The 21,778-nt window shown below is 39.8% G+C and overlaps 2 protein-coding genes and 2 non-coding genes across 4 annotated transcripts in view; 1 reads left to right on the forward strand and 3 right to left on the reverse strand.

The window, feature by feature from the left end:
- Window positions 1-3,617: 3,617 nt before the first annotated feature.
- The window catches only part of LOC117509662 (P2Y purinoceptor 3), a 61,661-nt gene continuing 43,500 nt past the window's right edge, over window positions 3,618-21,778 (reverse strand). The window contains exons 2-4 of the mRNA XM_034169406.1: window positions 6,153-6,601; window positions 3,999-4,713; window positions 3,618-3,963 (exon numbers count right to left, since the gene is read on the reverse strand). Coding sequence (XP_034025297.1) covers window positions 4,041-4,713; window positions 6,153-6,583 — 1,104 coding nt within the window. The 5' untranslated portion in view covers window positions 6,584-6,601 and the 3' untranslated portion in view covers window positions 3,618-3,963; window positions 3,999-4,040. The remainder of the gene's footprint in view (window positions 3,964-3,998; window positions 4,714-6,152; window positions 6,602-21,778) is intronic.
- LOC117508900 lies at window positions 8,095-10,363 on the forward strand. Its single transcript, XM_034168742.1, has 3 exons — window positions 8,095-8,154; window positions 9,673-10,178; window positions 10,263-10,363. The coding sequence occupies exons 1-3, from the start codon at window positions 8,095-8,097 to the stop codon at window positions 10,318-10,320; spliced, it is 624 nt and encodes a 207-aa protein (XP_034024633.1). The 3' UTR covers window positions 10,321-10,363.
- trnaa-agc lies at window positions 15,155-15,227 on the reverse strand. Its single transcript has one exon. It is a non-coding gene; the product is annotated as a tRNA-Ala (tRNA).
- trnaa-agc lies at window positions 17,719-17,791 on the reverse strand. Its single transcript has one exon. It is a non-coding gene; the product is annotated as a tRNA-Ala (tRNA).

The raw sequence follows: 21,778 nt of genomic DNA on the forward strand, positions 1-21,778 counted from the left end.
AAATAGATAGATGAGTCCATCCCCTCTAGTATGCTTACTCAAAAACATATCATCTTATAAAGGGATCATAACAAAGACAAACTCATTCTAATCTGGTGAACTTTTGATGTATCAAAAAGCATCAGTGCATCCAAAAAGCATTCACAGTGCTTCACGTTTTCCACAATTTATAATGTTCCAGCCTTATTCCAAGATGGATGAAATTCATTTATTTCTCAAAATTCTACACACAATACCCCATAATGACAATGTGCAAAAAGTTTTATTTTTTAGATTTTTTTGCAAATTTATAAAAAAAAAAAAAATGAAAGCAATCATATTTACACTAGAAGCACTCAGAGAGTGCAAACCTCCGCCAAGGCCATGGGGTCACTGACGCCATAACATCTACACGCCGTGGAATCATTGAACCTAAAAAAGTCTAACGATGTTTGCTCAGTAGTAAAAAAAGTTTCATCTGCTGGGACTGGATAGCATGTATCCTTAGCACTTGGCATCACAGTTTATTGCAACTTGCACCTTTCCCAGAAGCTACTGTCATGTGAGCACTGATATTGATATTGCATGTGCTTATAGACAAAAACAAATAAGAGACAAAATTCAATTTATTATTCAACTAAACTGCAAATATATGAATTATTTAATATTTATGAAACACTTCTCTAAACAAGGCCATAGGGTCACTGACCCTAAAGAGATTCCCTCCTTGGCACAGTGATCTATTTCTTTTTGTCTCTTTCTCTAAAAATGTATATAACAATCATTAGATTATTAATATATAAACAAAAATAAATTTAAGAAATATTACAATTTGAAAACAAATGCACCCGAACGTGATGACAGCTGCAACTGCTTAATGCTAACTTTTAACATTGAAAATGCCATAGACATGCTAGCGCATTAGCATTGGGATCCGGATCGTGATCTGGATCACCACTAAAATTTAATCACTTGTTCCTCTTGTCATTTCCAACCACTCCACAAAATTTCATCAAAATCCGTTCAAAACTTTTTGAGTTATCATGCTGAAAGACAGACAAACAAACAAACGCGACCGAAAACATAACCTCCTTGGCGGAGGTAATAAGTATTCACAGCCTTTGCCATGAAGCTCAAAATTGAGCTCAGGTTCATCCTGTTGCCACTGATCATCCTTGACATGTATCTACAGCTTAACTGGAGTCCACCTGGGGTAAATTCAGTTGATTGGACATGATTTGGAAAGACACACGCCTGTCTACATATAAGGTCCCACAGTTGACAGTGCATGTCAGAGCACAAACCAAGCATGAAGTCAAAGGAATCGTCTGTTGACCTCTGAGACAGGATTGTGTGGAGGTGCAAATCTGGGGAAGGGTACAGAAACTGTTCTGCTGCGAGCATAGTGGCCTCCAGCATAAGTAAATGGAAGAAGTTTGGATCCACCAGGACTCTTCCTAGAGCTGACCGCCTGTCTAAACTGAGGGAACAAGGGAGAAGGGCCTTAGTCAAGGAGGTGACCAAGAACCTGATGGTCACTCTGTCAAAGCGCCAGCATTCCTCTGTGAAAAGAGCAGAACCTTCCAGAAGGAGAATTATCTCTGCAGCAATCAGGCCTGTATGGTAGAGTGGCCGGCGGAAGCCACTCCTTAGTAAGAGGCACATGGCAGTCCACCAGGAGTTTGCTAAAAGGCACCTGAAGGACTCTCAGACCATAAGAAACAAAATTCTCTGGTCTGAAGAGACAAAGATTGAACTCTTTGGCGTCAATGTTAGGCGTCATGTTTGGAGGAAACCAGGCACCATCCCTACAGTGAAGCATGGTGGTGGCAGCATCATACTGTGGGGATGTTCTTCAGTGGCAGGAACTGGGAGACTAGTCAGGATTGACGGTTCATCTTTTAACAGAACAGTGACTCTAAGCACACAGCCAAGATATCAAAGGAGTGGCTTCAGGACAACTGTGTGAATATCCTTGAGTGGCCCAGCCAGAGCCCAGACTTGAATCGGATTGAACATCTCTGGAGAGATCTGAAAATGGCTGTACAGTGACGCTCCCCATCCAACCTAATGGAGCTTGAGAGGTGCTGCAAAGAGGAATGAGCAAAACTACCCAAACATAAATGCGCCAAGCTTGTGGCATCAACAAAGTATTGAGCATTTGCAATAATTAAAAAAAAACTTTTTTCATGTTGTCATTATGGGATGTTGTGAGTAGAATTCTGGGGGGAAAAATGAATTTCATTCATTTTGGAATAAGGCTGTAACATAACCAAATGTTGAAAAAGTGAAGCACTGTGAATACTTTCTGAATGCACTGAAATATCCCTAAGACGTGTCTCTCACTTGCTGGATTTTTTTAGTGAATACTGGATGGTGGATTAGGAACAGGTGTGGTTGTCGGTGAGAGAAACAGATCTTTACCACAGAAATGTACTGCATTAGAGAAGTAAACTTCCTCCACAAAACCCCACAGAAAGGATCGTTGTATGAATTTAGCCACGAAAGAAAACAACAGCCTTTGGAAGAAGGCGTACTGAGTGAATGAGGTCCATGAAAAAGACATTTTCTGGTTGCTTCACAGCAGTTACATTCTAAAATTCGACATGATCACAAATCCACACAACCCTGCAGAAAGGATTTTGATGTGTGTGTGGTTTTGGATATATCTTGAAATTAGCTTCTTTCTTTCTTTTTTTAAACTTCTGTAACTACCAACGAAGTGGTGGGTTTGATCTGAATGTGAACATTACACATTATAAAAACAGTAAACTCTGCTACTAAGGTTTCTTTTATGAAAAACACAAAAAGGGCTTTTAACAGGACATTTCCTCAGTTGCAGAAATAAAAATTTCAATCTTGTCTAAAGCTGTTGGCACCTTTTTAAAAGAAGACTGAAATGAACTGACTGACTTCTATTCTTTGTTTCTGTAGCTGGTTGTTTTAGTGTGTGCGTATTATTTCAAGAATATTTTAAAAAAATCAGTTCTGTCAGTCCTGCGAATAACCTTTAAGTCACATTTTTAGACATATGTTTAAAAAAGTAGCCAGAGAACCTCTTTAAAAGCACAATGCTTGTTGATATATACTAGATGTTTCCATTGAACTTCAACAGAGGGTCACTCCTTGGCAAACAAATCTGACATTTCATGGGAATGATTCCCACACACAGGAAATACAAACCACAGGGTCGAGCCTAAATTTAGACCCATTCTACAGTTACATAAATCACATTTTTCTTCCTCTGAGACATCCAAAGTGCAGGATGTGCACCTGATAAGAATTTTAAAACATGTACCATAATACATAAAATATTTGCCGCCACAAAGCTGTAAACAAAAATTCAGTCGTTAAAGATGTTAGCGAATATCTGTAGAAAATCAAAGATCAGTGAATATCTTAAGTGCAGTCACATGTGTTTAAGTGTTGTAAATATGCTTTTAAAAATGAAGTAGAAAAGGGGAGTTTTTGAAGGACAGGGCCTGCTTTTCAGTGTTCAGGAGATAGAGAAGTGGACTGCACACACCACCCAGTGGTGAAAATGTGTAACAACAAGTTTAATTTCAAGGAATACTATTTCTTATATATATATATATATATATATATATATATATATATATATATATAGTAAATATTTTTAAATATTTACAAATATGAATTCACCCTTTTACTTTTACCCTGACCTTGTTAATTTCCTCAAACAAAATTAACACAAAGTCCATGTTCACATTAAATGTCTTTTTTTTTTTAATGATTTACTGTCATAAAATAAAAGCATTGTTTGGTCTGTTCTTTAGTCACATTGCTCTCATGACTTTCATAGTCATGCTCTGCAAGTATCCACAGGACAGTCTACATTTTTAGGTTGTATTCTATGAATGTACTGGCACTTTTATTTCTTCATCACAGTAAATTCAAGCGCTATATGTCACATTAGAGGTGGCATGAGGACATTTGGAAGGAGAAGAAAAAAAAAAGTAACCAGTACCTGTAGCACTTTGTGGTATTCTATGATCCACCAGTAGTCTAAACATATTTGGCAGTATTTCAGATCTTTGTAGTTAAACACTCGTGCCCTTGCTTCTTAAGTTGGTGACCTTTAGCACAAGCCTTCTGGTGCTCTGGCGGTAGCGCGGCTGAGTGAAGTAGAACAGAATGGGGTCCAGAAAACTGTTCATGCTGGCAAACGGCCTGGTGCTCTTGTAGATGATTGAAAACAGGTTCATCATTTCACAGGGTGCAGTGGGCAGCGTACGCACTAACAGATACGCCGTCTTAGTGAAGTGAAATGGCAGGAAGCTTATGCAGAACACCACCGCCACCACGATGATCATTTTCACCGCCTTCTCCCGTTTCTTCCTGGTAGCTGAGGAGACGTCTTGGTAGGAAACCTTGCGGCAGAGGAAGCAGGCCATCCAGCAGTAACACAACATCACGCCAATAAAGGGCAACGCAAAGCCAAGACAGGTCAGAGCCATGCCGTAAGGGTAGTAGGCTATGGACTGATCCGGGCGGCTGAGATCGTAACACACTGTGCGGTTGCGCTGGATTCCAGTTGCAGCAAAATGGAAAGTTGGAGCACAGAGGAGGATAACCAGCACCCACACGGCTCCACATATGCACCACGCTAGCCTGCGCCCGCCTTGCTTGTGCCACACTGCCAAAGGATGACAAATGCCCATGTAGCGCTGCACACTGATGCAGGTCAGGAACAGAATGCTGCCGTGCAGATTACTGTAACAGGAAAGGGAAAAAAACACTATTGTTTTGTATTGTATTGCTGTATTAATCCCTTATACATATTATTTTACATTTGTAGGATATCACATTGAGAAGATAACAGCCCTCGCTGTAACAATGACAAGTGGTGTTTTCAAAAATGGTAGACTTATTATTATCATTATTATTATTGGCACAGATGAAAGTAGTGAGATATCACAACCCTCTCAGCTAATCATGTTATGTGGGTCATACCTACATGGGCACAATGAAAATGGCGTGTTCAATGGAGAGATGACTTCTCAGGAAATTTAGATGGAAGCTATACAACCTCTCAATTGTGTTATTGTTTTGAAGGGGGTTAAAACAGAAGTCCAGTTGCTTTTCACAAAATGCATAAATAACCTTGTTGCAGATGACTGAAAATTAGAGCCTGACCGATATATCGGTTGGTCAGTAATATCGGCCAATATGAGCCTTTCACGAACATATCAATATCCACAGTATGTTATTTTTGCCAATATGAAAACCTTTAAAGAGTAAACAATCTTTGAAAAACATTTGGGCTGTTGGAAATGGTTGCATTATATACTTTGTCCAGCAGAAGGTGCTCTGATGCCATTATTTACAATTGTATTATTTTTATTATTATTGTTTTTTTGTTGTTTTGTTTTTACGTTTTAAATTAATTACAAATCTATCGTTGGAAAGAAATGATAACAAACACAATATAATTTCTAAAGTCCTATGCTGCATATGCATGCACCAATGGAAAAAACATTTGTCCCTTATGTTGCATTGAAAAATGTATTATAAAAACAAAAGGTGGCATATAGCATGCCCCAAAAAATGTGCAATTGAGGCCAAGGAACATATGACTGGACTCAAAATGGTTGATTATTTCCAGCCTGTATAATCAGTGATTTTGTTTTTTTAGCCTGGCGGTGTTTGCATGTAGCTGAATGTAACAGCTCATACATGTCATTAGATCAGTTCTTCACACACATCATTCTTAATCTTCTCAGTCCCTACGCTCTTCATCTAAACATTGTGTGTCTTTTGCTGATCTTAGTTTTATGCTCCAGCAAACTGTGAAGACGTATGACTCAAAACACTCCAGTTATTGCTTTTTGATTATCTTTAAAGACGGTGGATTCTGCAATGTGGTCATGGTCATGACATGAGTGAATGCTAAATATTATTTGGAGCTTGTCTGCTTTTAAGAAGCATTTCTCGCCAATATGTCAACATTTTGTGGCGCATCATCTGGATGAACCACTAAATGGTCCAATTAAATGTCACAGTCAGCACAATAACAATTACTACCGACGCTTGTGCTTGATACCCGCGTTGAACTATAACAGGATAAAACCTATTTCTCTGTGGATTAACTAAAACGTCTCATGCAGAAGTACTTGTAGAAAAATTTAACCAATAGTAGACAGATACCTCACCTGTAGAACTGAAACCGGACCAGTTTACAGGTAAACTCGCCAAAGGGCCAGTAGTCATGGCTGCCATAGTTGTAGATAAGCAAGGGAAGTGACAGCACGTAAAAAAAGTCGGCCGTGGCCAAATTAAGCATATAGATCTTGTTCCGGGTCAGATGGGGTCGCGACCTCAATATTTTCAATATAACAGTAGCATTGAGAGGAAGAGCCAGCATGAAGACGATGCTGTACACAGCAGGGAGTAAGATGCGCTTGAAGTCTTCTTTGTAGGTGCAGCGATGGACAGTTAAACTGGTCAAGTTTCGGACGGTGGAGACGAAGCCCTGTGCTGTGTAGGGCTCTGTGGGCGGGAAGCTGGTAGACAGAAAGTCCAAAGAGGCAACGGTTCCAGAGCAGAGCGCTGCAGTGAGGAAGATTTCAGCAGAAATTGGCATCGTGGCTCACTTCACATTCTGGAAAAGACAGAGATGACAGAGATGTTCCAAAGATGTCAATATTTAAAGTGTCATTAAAACAATAGCACTAATGATATGAATATGTAATGGTGCAAAGAATGATTTTCTTATTTTTACGACTGATTAATTAGCAGATTATGTTTTTTAAAAAATAGACTAATTTCGTACACTACATAAACTGCCCAAAATACATAAGCATAATCTCAATGTCTCCTAATTTGAGGAACCATTGTATCATCCAGTGACATTGTATTTTCTATTTTCCCTACAGGAAATAAATACTACAACCTTAAAATAATAATAATAATAATAATCCAATCCAATCCAATCCACTTTATTTATACAGCACATTTAACAACAAAAATGTTCCAAAGTGCTGCACATACAATAGAATCACGATAGATAAAACCCAGTAGTCAAAAATAAAAAATAAGAAAATTAACAATAAAATTAACTAAAATGTGCAAGATAAATAAATAAATACATACAGCATACAAAAGATAAAACCAATAAAATCTACCAAAATAAAAACAAAACCAATAAAACAGAGGACCACACAACTCACTCAGTGTTAAAAACCAGAGAATAAAAGTGGGTCTTCAGACGAGACTTAAAACACTCCACTGTGGGGGCTGTTCGGACATGGAGGGGCAGAGCGTTCCAAAGTCTGGGGCCAGCCACAGAGAAAGCCCTGTCCCCCCTGGTTTTAAGTCTCGTCTTGGGTACCACGAGCTGGAAATGGCCCTCAGACCTCAGAGCACGCGCCAGAGAGTAAATTTGTAGGAGGTCAGTGATGTATTGAGGGGCCATTCCATTCAAAGCTTTAAAAACAAACAATAAAATCTTAAAATCAATTCTAAAATTAATAGGAAGCCAGTGCAAAGATGCAAGAATTGGGGTTATGTGATCACGTTTCCAGGCTCCTGTTAAAAGTCGCGCTGCAGCGTTCTGGACAAACTGCAAACAGGAAAGAGCCCGTTGGCTAATGCCGAAATAAAGTGCGTTACAGTAGTCCAGACGACTTGAAATAAAAGAGTGCACAACTTGTTCAAAAAGGTTGAAAGATAAAAATGGTTTTACCTTTGATAAAAGATGAAGATGATAAAAGCACGATTTGAAAACACCATTGATTTGTTTATCGAATTTCAAATCACTGTCTATAATAATAATAATAATAATAATAATAATAATAATGTGCTTATTATATAACATACTTGCAAATAACATTTTTTGTTTAATCACGTTAACTCCGGGGGGGGGTACTGCAGTTTTTCTGTTAATTTCTCATTTTTATCCCGTGTTGATTACAGAGACTTTTATTTTGAAGAGACTTTCGACTCAAACCCGAGTTCTCCTGATAACAAACAGCAACTTGAAGGACACTTTTGACGCGTGTTCAATCTGTCAATCATCATAGACAGTTTTACATGATAAGAAAGAAAATAAAAATCATTTCTGTTTTCCAAAGCAGTTGAAAAACACTTTGGAGAATGCGGGCATCGATCCCACTACCTCTCGCTTTGCGCATGCATCCTGATGGTAGAGCCAAAGTAAGCCCAGTCGGCCAATCAGCGCGTCTCCTGGCAAAGTAAGCCCAACCAGCCAATCGGCGGCCGCCTCTCGAAAGTAAGCCCAAAGTAAGCCCAGCCGACCAACGAGAGCCCAGAGCCGGTGGGCTTACTTTTGACCAATCACTCTGCGTCTCCAGGTTGTAAAAGTCCGGGAGGAAAGTGCGGAGCCATCGTCGTCGCGTTAACACCAGTCAGTCTGGAGGATTTTAGAGAGCGGTGAGTGTCCAACTCTTGATATTTTAACAGATAGATGTGTGTTACCGCGTTAATGTGCCCTGGTCTATTTTATTGTGCTGCTATTATAAATACCGGATCCACAACAAAGACAGCGCTAAATCCCGCTTTATTCCTGACGTAAAACACAGAATTAAATAAGATTGTTCAGTTGTCAAGTTTTCTAAAATATGAGTATCTCATATTACAGTTATTACTTAACATCTGAGTATCTGATATTACAGATTTTACTTAATATATGAGCGTCTAATATTACAGTTATTATAAATATGAGTGTTTTATATTACAATTATAAATATGAGTGTTACAGTTGAGTATTACATATGAGTATTACAGTTATTATAAATATATATGAGTGTCTAATATTAGTTATTATAAATATGAGTGTTTAATATTAGTTATAAATATGAGTGTCTAATATTAGTTATAAATATGTGTGTCTAATATTACAGTTATTATAAATATGAGTGTTTAATATTAGTTATCATAACTATGAGTGTTTAATATTACAGTTATTATAAATATGAGTGTCTAATATTACAGTTATTGTAAATATGAGTGTTTTATATTACAATTATCATAAATATGAGTGTTACAGTTGAGTATTACATATGAGTATTACAGTTATTATAAATAAGTGTCTAATATTACAGTTATTATAAATATGAGTGTTTTATATTACAATTATGAGTGTTACAGTTGAGTATTACATATGAGTATTACAGTTATAAATATATATGAGTGTCTAATATTAGTTATTATAAATATGAGTGTTTAATATTACAATTATGAGTGTTACAGTTGAGTATTACATATGAGTATTACAGTTATAAATAGATATGAGTGTCTAATATTACAGTTATTATAAATATGAGTGTTTAATATTAGTTATCATAAATATGAGTGTCTAATATTACAGTTATAAATATATGTGTCTAATATGACAGTTATAATAAATATGAGTGTTTAATATTACAGTTATCATAAATATGAGTGTTTAATATTACAGTTATTATAAATATGAGTGTATTATTACATATATTACAATATTACAGTTATTAATGTAACGTAATCACACACACACATAAAAGAGTAAAAATTAAGGCTAAGGCCAAGGCTGTGCACAGATGCAAGTAGTGAGGAAACACTATCAGGAGTCGTCTGCACCAGGAGCGGCGCATCAGCCAAGTCATCATTAGTGTGTGTTTGCTTCCACCCTGAGATTTGATACGCTGTGTATTGTGTTTGAATACTTCCCTGCAGGCTCCTGTTGTTGGGCCTGATGGCGTCCCGGGCTGGGATAAGGTCCAGGAATTGGCTGATTACCTGGTGTCCCTCCGTGAGGTGCTCTACCTGGATGAGCAGCAGGTCACAGAGGTCGTCCGCCTGTGGACTGCTCTTCCTGACAGGGACAAGCGAAGAATCGTCTATCAGCCCAGACATCAGCCCAAGCTGGTCCACGGACGCTTCAAGGCTCCAAAGAACACAGGAGTGACTCCGGGGGTGGAGAGTGTGAAGAGGTGCCTGATTGGTCATCCAGGGGGGCCGGCTCAGTGGCCCAGCACCAGCCGCTTAGTTGAGGCCATGTGCATTAAGCTGTGTGCACTGCACAAGTCCCCAACTAAGAAGGGCGGAGTCCGCCTTCCTCGGTGGACGAAAGTCCTGAACGACTACCACCACATCCGAGACCTGTTGCTGAACTGCCATCCCCTGATGGAGGCCACATCTCTGCAGCTCTTCACCCTCAACCAGAGGACGCTAACTCAGTGGTGAGCACAAGAGTTATTCATTTATGTATTTCACATGGATATGAAATGCAGTTATTTATAATGTTGACAATTTTACCATTGCAGGTTTAATCGGCGGGAGAACACTGGAGTTAGATGTCCTTACCCAAGGCCTTGCTGGTGAGGACCGCATCGCTGTGGCTGGGTCTCAGCTGCCTGCTCCGAGGGAAAAGCTGGAGGAGGCTCCCTCCACATCAGGGTCTCTACACGAGTTTGTCCTGCCTCAAAACAGAGCAGGACAAGCTCCTAAACTGAGACCAGGCTGACAACCTGCGAGTGCCTCAGCTGTGTGGCCCATTGCTCCAGCAGCTCTCCCAGCGCCAGCACCATTGCACCCGCTCACCCTGCTCAACCCCGGGACAATGGTGTTGGCCCCAGGTGCAAGTGAGCCGTCAGCAGCTCTGGTACTGGGCCCGACTCCTGCTTCAATCCCAACTCGTGCTCCTCTCCCAGCTCGTGCTCGGGTCCTGGCTCCTGCTTCTGTCCTGGCTCCTGCTCCGGTCCCGGCTCCTGCTCCTCTCCTGGCTCCTGCTCCTCTCCCAACTTGTGCTCCAGTCCAAGCACCTGCTCCTGCCCCGGCTCCTGCTCCTGTTGCTGTCCTGCTTCACTCCCGGCTCCTGTGTCTGTCCCTGTGCCCGTGTCCCGCTTCACCCAGAGGAACACGAGGCACAGGGCCGAGGAGGAGGCCAGTGGGACGAACAAAAGAAAATATGTCCGTGAAGTGGCCTTTAACAAGTGCTCCAAGTGTGGGGAGCCAAAATCCAAAGACTTTGGACACAGCCGCTTTGGCAGTGCTACTTTTTGCCCCAGTTTTTCTGGTGGTAAATCACTGGAGCAGTGGCTCGCTGAACAGAGGGAGAAAAAACAACAACAAAATCCACCGCCATAATCTGGACACAAACACACACCCACACACCTGTAAATAATGTAGATGTTAATGTGATACTTCATTAGATTTGAAGAAAATGTATTTTAAATATGTCTATGTAAATAAATGTATAATCATTGTAAATACTGTCACCTTCTCCTCTACCTGGGTCTTTGCTGTCAATAAATTCATGTAAATATAACTTTAAACTCACCTCAGAAGCTACAATAACAAACCCATAACAGTGAATGTAAATATTGTTACGCTTTAAATGCCTTTGTATAGATTTGCATGAAATATGAACCTTTGTGTATTTAATATTATTATTATTATCATGTTTGTGTTTGCTATGGAAGTGTGTTGTGTGAAACGCTTTGCTTTTTGTCAGTAAATGTTCACTGACTTTAAATTTTTCCACTGGTTTTATTGTCCTGGGGTCAGAGGGTGCTTCGTTTACTTAACTGAGGTCGGGGTGGTCGTAAACCACAGCAGGGTCACACTCGAAACAAAAGGTTCCTGCAGGTGTCAGAGGAGGTGGAACAGGTGCTGCTCTGCTCATCATTTGAACTTTTGTGATCCCCGTGTTTTTATGACTTTAAATCAAGCTCAGTCACCAAGTTCAACCTCAAAGGCTTATACCATTAATAACAATCTTCATTAATAACAACTAGTATTAGTTATAGTTAAAACTTAAAACTGTCCCAGTTAAGTTCTGACTGACACCAATTTTATACCTGATTTAGACTTTTTTTATTCCCAGTGTTGCTCTTATTTAAGCTTGATTTAGACCTAGTTTAATCCTAGTTTGGTGCTGGTTTTAGACCTGGTTTAGTCAAGTTTTCAGTAGTTTAAAAAAAATCAGTGAAATATGTATACTTTTTACTTACACACTATATTTGAAAATGGATAATTTTGTAGAGATTTTGTCCCATACTTTTACTTTAGTGAATTTGTTGCTCCTGTATCTGCACTTTTACAGAACTGAAGTAATAAATATAGTACTTATTCCCCCTCTGATTAAAGTCAGCATTTTGTGCAGTATCTTATATTAGACATAATACATGTATAACGTTAATAAACTACACATATAAACTATAACACATAATTGTGAGTCAAAATGGAAAAATAATAAAGATTTCGCCAGAAAATGTCTTTGTAGTTCAAATTGCAGAATGTGACAGTATTTTAATGTTATATAATGAAAGAATCAGCTCCACAGAGGGACTATATAACAGATACCTGTGGCGGAGGAATGGTGGCGGAGGAATGACGCACAGGGCTCATAAAAACAAGGGTTGTGAGTTCGAGACTCGCTGGCACAGCCTCTCCAATAAATAAAGTTTTCAACGTATTAAGAAACGTGCTAAAATGTTTCCTCAGAATACTCCATTCACTAATCTGCCAAAACTCACCCCGTTTGGGGCATTTGCGTCACTTTCGCATGTGCGGGGGGGGGGGGCGAGAAGATTGGACCCCATCTTATGCTAAGCGAGCGCTCTACCATCTGAGCTAATTCCCTGGTTTCAAGATAAAAGTGCTCTAATATTTCAGGTAATTCCCCGGTTTCAGAATAAAAGTGGTTCAAGTCATATAACAGTAGTACAGCGACCCCTGCGGGTTTCCAAAGCAAAAGATAATAACTGACCACCAGTCTGTCCATCTATATATAGACTTCAATGGTCAGAATGTGGCCAGGTTGAACCTTTTTTTTATTATTATTTTAAACAACTGTTAAAAAAATCTTTTGGAGAAAGCAGACATCAAAGTAAACCACGTTAGTCCAATGTAAGCCACAGCCATCCCATCACACAACTGTCTCCTGAGAGAATAACCAATCACAAGGCTTCCCTGTGGCTTACATTTAATAGCTCATGCCCACATGCGCACATAATAGGAAGGTAAACAACAGTCCGTCAAAGCAACAACAAGTCACGTGTTTGATTTTTATGTGCTGTCTTTTATCCTGCAGTGTCAGTTATGGTCATTCTTATTTCATTTTATCTGTGCAGAAATATTTATCACTCTATTGTCTATTCTGGACAGTCCTTATCGTTGCCAGGTTCAGTCGTTATTGTTGCTAGTTTCAGTCATTATTGTTGCCAGCTTCAGTCGTTATTGTTGCTAGTTTCAGTCATTATAGTTGCCAGGTTCAGTCGTTGTTGCTAGTTTCAGTCGTTATCGTTGCAAGGTTCAGTCGTTATTGTTGCTAGTTTCAGTCGTTAGCGTTGCCAGGTTCAGTCGTTATTGTTGCTAGTTTCAGTCGTTATCGTTGCCAGGTTCAGTCATTACTGTTGCCAGTTTCAGTCATTATCGTAGCCACATTCAGTCGTTATTGTTGCCAGTTTCAGTCGTTATCATTGCCAGGTTCAGTTATTATTGTTGCTAGTTTCAGTCATTGTTGCCAGGTTCAGTCGTTATCATTGCCAGTTTCAGTTGTTATCATTGCCAGGTTCAGTCGTTATTGTTGCCAGTTTCAGTCCTTATCGTTGCCAGGTTCAGTCGTTATTGTTGCTAGTTTCAGTCATTATTGTTGCCAGCTAGAGTCGTTATTGTTGCTAGTTTCAGTCATTATCGTTGCCAGGTTCAGTCGTTATTATTTCTAGTTTCAGTTGTTATCGTTGCCAGGTTCAGTCGTTATTGTTGCTAGTTTCAGTCGTTATCATTGCCAGGTTCAGTCGTTATTGTTGCTAGTTTCAGTCGTTATCGTTGCCAGGTTCAGTCATTACTGTTGCCAGTTTCAGTCATTATCGTAGCCACATTCAGTCGTTATTGTTGCCAGTTTCAGTCGTTATCGTTGCCAGGTTCAGTTATTATTGTTGCTAGTTTCAGTCATTGTTGCCAGGTTCAGTCGTTATCATTGCCAGTTTCAGTCGTTATTATTGCCAGGTTCAGTCGTTATTGTTGCCAGTTTCAGTCGTTATCGTTGCCAGGTTCAGTCATGATTGTTGCCAGTTTCAGTCATTATTGTTGCCAGGTTCAGGCATCTTTTTTTTAAACAGCCTGGGATTGATCCTATGATGGTCCAATCACCCACAATTTACGATTTGCAATATGGTAAAATTGAAAGACTTCTTTTGCAGGTTTTTCATAAATATATCTATACATCTTCTTATGAAAAGCTTACAATATTCACAAAATTAGTGCTTGATATATGTTATTTTTTAAGCATTTTACCTCATTTTTATTAACATATTGTGCAGAAAATGAGAAAATGTTGGAACCGACAGCTAAAATCAAGGACGAATTCAATGTCAAGCAAATATTGGTGATTTACATGGCAGTATAGGTTAGAGATTTTAAAATAATTTGTAAGTGACATTTTTAATAAACATTAATATTTTGGTTGGTCCCAGTCCCTGGTCCACTGCAATGTCGTGCACTTTGATTCCCAGCAATCATTATCAATTCATCAAACATGTAAACAGTATAATCACAGCACTGACCAATTCCCCAATTATCACTCATGTAACGATTAAACGGCTGATCTGTCAAAAGGATCTCTGCCACGTTATTGTTAGTTATATATCCAACTAGACTAGCTGTCATATGAATATATTATGCTGGGTACATACTATCGCATTCCAAATAACAGCACAGAGAATAACTGTCAAGGGGGTGGGGTTGTGCTGACATATTATTTAGGGAACGATCTATTACTAGGCCACCCCCCGGATCTGTGGGCTGGTCATGATCCTGCTTTGCCAACCAGTCCAGTGGCATTGTATTTTGTATTTTCCCTCCAGGAAATAAATACTACAACTTTAATAAATAAATAAATGAATAAATAAATAATACGCTTATTATATAACATACTTGCAAATAATCCAGTTCATGTTTTAACTCTTTTGTTTAATCACGTTAACTCCGGGGGGTAATGCAGTTTTTCAGTTAATTTCTTATTTTTATCCCGTGTTGATTAAAGAGACTTTTATTTTGAAAAGACTTTCCGCTCAAACCCGAGTTCTCCTGAAAACAAACAGCAACTTGAAGGACACTTTTGACACGTGTTCAATCTGTCAATCATCATAGACAGTTTTACATGATAAGAAAAAAAAATCATTTTGTTTTCCAAAGCAGTTGAAAAACACTTTGGAGAATGCGGGCATCGATCCCGCTACCTCTCGCATGCTAAGCGAGCGCTCTACCATCTGAGCTAATTCCCCCCATTTTCAAGATAAAAGTGCTCTAATATTTCAGGTAATTCCCCGGTTTCAGAATAAAAGTGGTTCAAGTCATATAACAGTACTACAGCGACCCCTGCAGGTTTCCAAAGCAAAAGATAATGTCAGTAAGAACCACAGAGCTGAACACAAAAAGCTGATGAGTTTATTGACGAGCTGATCGCTCTCTCTACTTCGATGGTTTCTGCAACAAACACACTGACCACCAGTCTGTCCTTCATCTATATATAGACTTCAATGGTCAGAATGTGGCCAGGTTGAACCTTTTTTATTATTATTTTAAACAACTGTTAAAAAAATCTTTTGGAGAAAGCAGACATCAAAGTAAACTACGTTAGTCCAATGTAAGCCACAGCCATCCCATCACACAACTGTCTCCTGAGAGAATAACCAATCACAAGGCTTCCCTGTGGCTTACATTTAATAGCTCATGCCCACATGCGCACATAACAGGAAGGTAAACAACAGTCCGTCAAAGCAACAACAAGTCACGTGTTTGATTTTTATGTGCTGTCTTTTATCCTGCAGTGTCAGTTATGGTCATTCTTATTTCATTTTATCTGTGCAGAAATATTTATCACTCTATTGTCTACTCTGGACAGTCCTTATCGTTGCCAGGTTCAGTCGTTATTGTTGCTAGTTTCAGTCATTATTGTTGCCAGCTTCAGTCGTTATTGTTGCTAGTTTCAGTCCTTATCGTTGCCAGGTTCAGTCGTTATTGTTGCTAGTTTCAGTCATTATTGTTGCCAGCTTCAGTCGTTATTGTTGCTAGTTTCAGTCGTTATCGTTGCCAGGTTCAGTCGTTATTGTTGCTAGTTTCAGTCTTTATCGTTGCCAGGTTCAGTCCTTATTGTTGCTAGGTTTAGTCGTTATCGTTGCCAGGTTCAGTCGTTATTGTTGCTAGTTTCAGTTGTTATCGTTGCCAGGTTCAGTCATTACTGTTGCCAGTTTCAGTCATTATCGTTGCCACATTCAGTCGTTACTGTTGCCAGTTTCAGTCGTTATTGTTGCCAGGTTCAGTCCTTATTGTTGCTAGGTTTAGTCGTTATCGTTGCCACGTTCAGTCGTTATTGTTGCTAGTTTCAGTTGTTATCGTTGCCAGGTTCAGTCATTACTGTTGCCAGTTTCAGTCATTATCGTTGCCACATTCAGTCGTTACTGTTGCCAGTTTCAGTCGTTATCGTTGCCAGGTTCAGTTATTATTGTTGCTAGTTTCAGTCATTGTTGCCAGGTTCAGTCCTTATCGTTGCCAGTTTCAGTCGTTATCATTGCCAGGTTCAGTCGTTATTGTTGCCACTTTCAGTCGTTATCGTTGCCAGGTTCAGTCGTTATTGTTGCCAGTTTCAGTCATTATTGTTGCCAGGTTCAGGCATCTTTTTTCAAACAGCCTGGGATTGATCCTATGATGGTCCAATCACCCACAATTTACGATTTGCAATATGGTAAAATTGAAAGACTTCTTTTGCAGGTTTTTCATAAATATATCTATACATCTTCTTATGAAAAGCTTACAATATTCACAAAATTAGTGCTTGATATATGTTATTTTTTAAGCATTTTACCTCATTTTTGTTAACATATTGTGCAGAAAATGAGAAAATGTTGGAACCGACAGCTAAAAACAAGGACGAATTCAATGTCAAGCAAATATTGGTGATTTACATGGGAGTATAGGTTAGAGATTTTAAAAGAATTTGTAAGTGACATTTTTAATAAACATTAATATTTTGGTTGGCCCAAGTCCCTGGTCCACTGCAATGTCGTGCACTTTGATTCCCAGCAATCATTATCAGTTCATCAAACATGTAAACAGTATAATCATAGCACTGACCAATTCCCCAATTATCACTCATGTAAAGATTAAACAGCTGATTTGTCAAAAGGATCTCTCCCACGTTATTGTTAGTTATATATCCAACTAGACTAGCTGTCATATGAATATATTATGCTGGGTACATACTATCGCATTCCAAATAACAGCACAGAGAATAACTGTCAAGGGGGTGGGGTTGTGCTGACATATTATTTAGGGAACGATCTATTACTAGGCCACCCCCAGGATCTGTGGGCTGGTCATGATCCTGATTTGCCAACCAGTCCAGTGGCATTGTATTTTGTATTTTCCCTCCAGGAAATAAATACTACAACTTTAATAAATAAATAAATGAATAAATAAATAATACGCTTATTATATAACATACATGCAAATAATCCAGTTCATGTTTTAACTCTTTTGTTTAATCACGTTAACTCCGGGGGGTAATGCAGTTTTTCAGTTAATTTCTTATTTTTATCCCGTGTTGATTAAAGAGACTTTTATTTTGAAAAGACTTTCCGCTCAAACCCGAGTTCTCCTGAAAACAAACAGCAACATGGACACTTTTGACACGTGTTCAATCTGTCAATCATCATAGACAGTTTTACATGATAACAAAAAAAACATTTTGTTTTCCAAAGCAGTTGAAAAACACTTTGGAGAATGCGGGCATCGATCCCGCTACCTCTCGCATGCTAAGCGAGCGCTCTACCATCTGAGCTAATTCCCCAGTTTCAAAACAAAAGTGCTCTAATATTTCAGGTAATTCCCCGGTTTCAGAATAAAAGTGGTCCAAGTCATATAAGAGTAGTACAGCGACCCCTGCGGGTTTCCAAAGCAAAAGATGTCAGTAAGAACCACAGAGCTAAACACAAAAAGCTGATGAGTTTATTGATGAGCTGATCGCTCTCTCTACTTCGATGGTTTCTGCAACAAACACACTGACCACCAGTCTGTCATTCATCTATAAACAGACTTCAATGGTCAGAATGTGGCCAGGTTGAACCTTTTTTATTATTATTTTAAACAACTGTTATAAAAATCTTTTGGAGAAAGCAGACATCAAAGTAAACCACGTTAGTCCAATGTAAGCCACAGCCATCCCATCACACAACTGTCTCCTGAGAGAATAACCAATCACAAGGCTTCCCTCTGGTTTACATTTAATAGCTCATGCCCACATGCGCACATGTAACAAGAAGGTAAACAACAGTCCGTCAAACCAACAACAAGAGTCACGTGTTTGATTTTTATGTGCTGTCTTTTATCCTGCAGTGTCAGTTATGGTCATTTCATTTTATCTGTGCAGAAATATTTATCACTCTATTGTCTACTCTGGACAGTCCTTATCGTTGCCAGGTTCAGTCGTTATTGTTGCCAGGTTCACGCATCTTTTTTCAAACAGCCTGGGATTGGTCCTATGATGGACTCAATCACTCACAATTTCCAATTTCTAATATCAATCAATGGCGTTTTATTTCTAAAGTGCTTTACAACAACCATAGTTGATCAAAGCGCTGTATACAGTTAAAAACAACCATAAAATAAAACGTGTACATCTAAAATATATTACAGTTGTCAATTCACAGGGAGTCACAGCTTTATGTGTCAAAGGGCAATTGAAACAAATAGGTTTTCAGCCTGGCTTTGAACAGGGGCAGGGATGAGATGGAGCGTAACTCCAGAGGAAGAGAGTTCCAGAGTTTAGAACCTGCCATGGCAAAGGCACGATCGCCCCACTGTCTATACCTCCACCTTGGAACCACCAGCAGATGTTGGTCTGAGAAGCGCAAGGCTCTGCTGGGCTGGTGAAGGGTCAAAATGTCACTGAGGTAAGGCAGTGTGAGGCCATGGATTGAACTAAAGACAAACATCAAGAGTTTAAATTGTATTCAAAACTGAACCGGGAGCCAATGGAGGGAGTAAAGAACTGGTGTGATGTGGTAGTGTTTGTGAGTGCTGATGAGAAGGCGAACAGCCGCATTCTGCACCAGCTGCAGACGGTAAAGAGAGGCCAGTGTATAGAGCGTTAAAATAGTCCAGACGTGAGCTAATGAAAGCATGGATGTTTTTCTCAAAGTCTCTACGGTTTAGTAAAGGATTGACCTTGGCTAAGTCAATTTGTTTATTGAATTTTAAATCTGAGTCAAATATGGCAAAATTGAAAGATTTCTTTTGTGGGTTTTTTATAAATATACCTGGACATCTTCTTATGAAAAGCTTACAATATTCACAAAATTAGTGCTTGATAAATGTTATTTTTAAGCATTTTATCTAATTTTTATTAACACATCATTGTGCAGAAAATGTTGGAACCGACAGCTAAAAACAAGGACGAACAATGAATACAATATAACTTCATCGATGTCAAGCAAATATTGCTGATTTAAATGGGAGTATAGGTTAGAGATATTTTTAAAGATATATTTGTAAGTGACATTTTTAATAAACATTAATATTTTGGTTGGCCCCAGTCTCTGGCCCACTGCAATGTCGTGCACTGGGATTCCCAGCAATCATTATCAGTTCATCAAACATGTAAACAGTATAATCACAGCACTGACCGATTTCCCAATTATCAGTCATGTAAACATTAAATGGCTGATTTGTCAAAAGGATCTCTGCCACGTTATTGTTAGTTATATATCCAACTACACTAGCTGTCATATGAATATATTATGCTGGGTAATAAAGTGAGCTTTTTTGAACGGCTCTACAGGAAAGAATCCGGCTAAAATCAAGTAATAAAATCAAAGCACTGACCTTACTATACGAGGTCTGTTAGAAAAGTATCCGACCTTTTTATTTTTTGCAAAAACCATATGGATTTGAATCACGTGTGATTGCATCAGCCAAGCTTGAACCTTCGTGTGCATGCGTGAGTTTTTTCACGCCTGTCGGTTGCGTCATTCGCCTGTGAACATGCTTTGTGTGAGCAGTGGTCCACCCCTCTCGTCAGATTTTTATTGCTAATAAATGTCTGAACGATTTGGAGCTTTGCTGCATCAAATTTTTCCAGAAACTGTGAGAGACCTCCAGGTGGACACCATTCGGAAAATTCAGATGGCTTTCAGCGACGATTTTATGGGATTACACGGATTAAGGAGTGCTCCTGCCGGTTTAAAGACCGCCCACAGCGTCTGAGAGCGCGGCGCACTCCAAGCGCCGATCGACAGGCTGAAACCCCGCTGAAACAACCAGATCATTTCCACCGTGAAGGCTTTGTTGATCCGGGACGTCATCTGACTTCCACAAAAATGGCAAGACATGGACATCAGCACTTTTTCAGCACATTCCACTGTTACAGGAGTTTTTGTCATGGAAAGAGAAGCGGAGGGATGTGCCACGGAGCCGGTCACGGCGCGGGACAAAACCACCTCCGTGTTGGTCTCACAGGACGGCTTTCAGACGGCTTTCGGTGGCTTTTCAGTCATGTGACTATCTGAGAAATTGTGCATGAGCTGGACAATCCACAACATGTCCTGTGAGGCTTCATCACGGCATTGCTTTGCGCCATGCGGCTCCACCGTGACGCGCGGAATTCCTCCGCTCCTCTTTCCATGACAAAAACTCCTGTAACACTGAAATGTGCCATTCATTTCCACACTGGACGCTGTGTTGATCCGAGACGTCATCTGACTTCCACAAGAATTGCGGAAGACGTGGACATCTGCACTTTTTCAGCACATTGAGACAGACGTGCGGAGGAATTCCGCGCGTCGCGGTGGAGCCGCATGGCGCAAAGCAACGCCGTGATGAAGCCTCACAGGACATGTTCTGGCATGTCCAGCTCATGCACAATTTCTCGGATAGTCACACGACTGAAAAGTCACTGAAAGCCATCTGAAAGCCACCAGAAAGCCGTCCTGTGAGACCAACACGGAGGTGCTTTTGTCCCGCGCCATGAGCGGCATGGTGGTGCATCCCTCCGCTTCTCTTTCCATGAAAAAAACTCCTGTAACAGTGGAATGTGCCGAAAAGTCTTGATGTCCACGTCTTCTGCCATTTTTGTGGAAGTCAGACGACGTCCCGGATCAACAAAGCCCTCACGTTGGAAATGATCTGCTTGTTTCATCGGGGTGTCAGTCTGTCGATCGGTGCGCGGAGTGCGCCACACTTTTAGATGCTGTGGGCGGTCTTTAAACTGGCTGGCGCAGTCCTTAATCTGTGTAATCCCCATAAAATCGTCCCTGAAAGCCATCTGAATTTTCCGAATGGTGTCCACCTGGAGGTCTCTCACAGTTTCTGGAAAAATTTGATGCAGCAAAGCTCCAAATCATTCAGACATTTATTCGCAATAAAAATCCGACGAGAGGGGTGGACCACTGCTCACACAAAGCCTGCTCACAGGCGAATGACGCAACCGACAGGCGTGAAAAACTCACGCATGCGCACGAAGGTTCAAGCTTGGCTGACGCAATCACACGTGATTCAAATCCATATGGTTTTTGCAAAAAATAAAAAGGTCGGATAGTTTTCTAACAGACCACGTATATCCATTCCTAACAGAAAATCCACCATTGGATTAAATGAACACACCCATACAGGATGAACATATACTGAAATTTGCTCTAGAATGCCACTTTTTTTTTTCTTCTGTGGAGAGGCGAGAAAACTGGGTGCCTTCTTGACAGAGATGTTCCTTTGATGTCAAAGTCAATATTTAAAGTGTCATTAAAACAACATCACTAATAATATGAACATGGTGCAAATAATG

This window comes from Thalassophryne amazonica, chromosome 4, assembly GCF_902500255.1.
Source record: "Thalassophryne amazonica chromosome 4, fThaAma1.1, whole genome shotgun sequence".
NCBI classification, from domain to species: Eukaryota; Metazoa; Chordata; class Actinopteri; order Batrachoidiformes; family Batrachoididae; genus Thalassophryne; species Thalassophryne amazonica.

Coding starts and splice junctions, on each gene's coding strand:
- LOC117508900 (XM_034168742.1), top strand. CDS start 8,095: ATGCGGGCATCGATCCCACTACCTCTCGCTTTGCGCATGCATCCTGAT. Junction 8,155..9,672: donor ATCCTGATGGTAGAGCCAAA/GTAAGCCCAGTC, acceptor ACTTCCCTGCAG/GCTCCTGTTGTTGGGCCTGA. Junction 10,179..10,262: donor CAGAGGACGCTAACTCAGTG/GTGAGCACAAGA, acceptor TTACCATTGCAG/GTTTAATCGGCGGGAGAACA.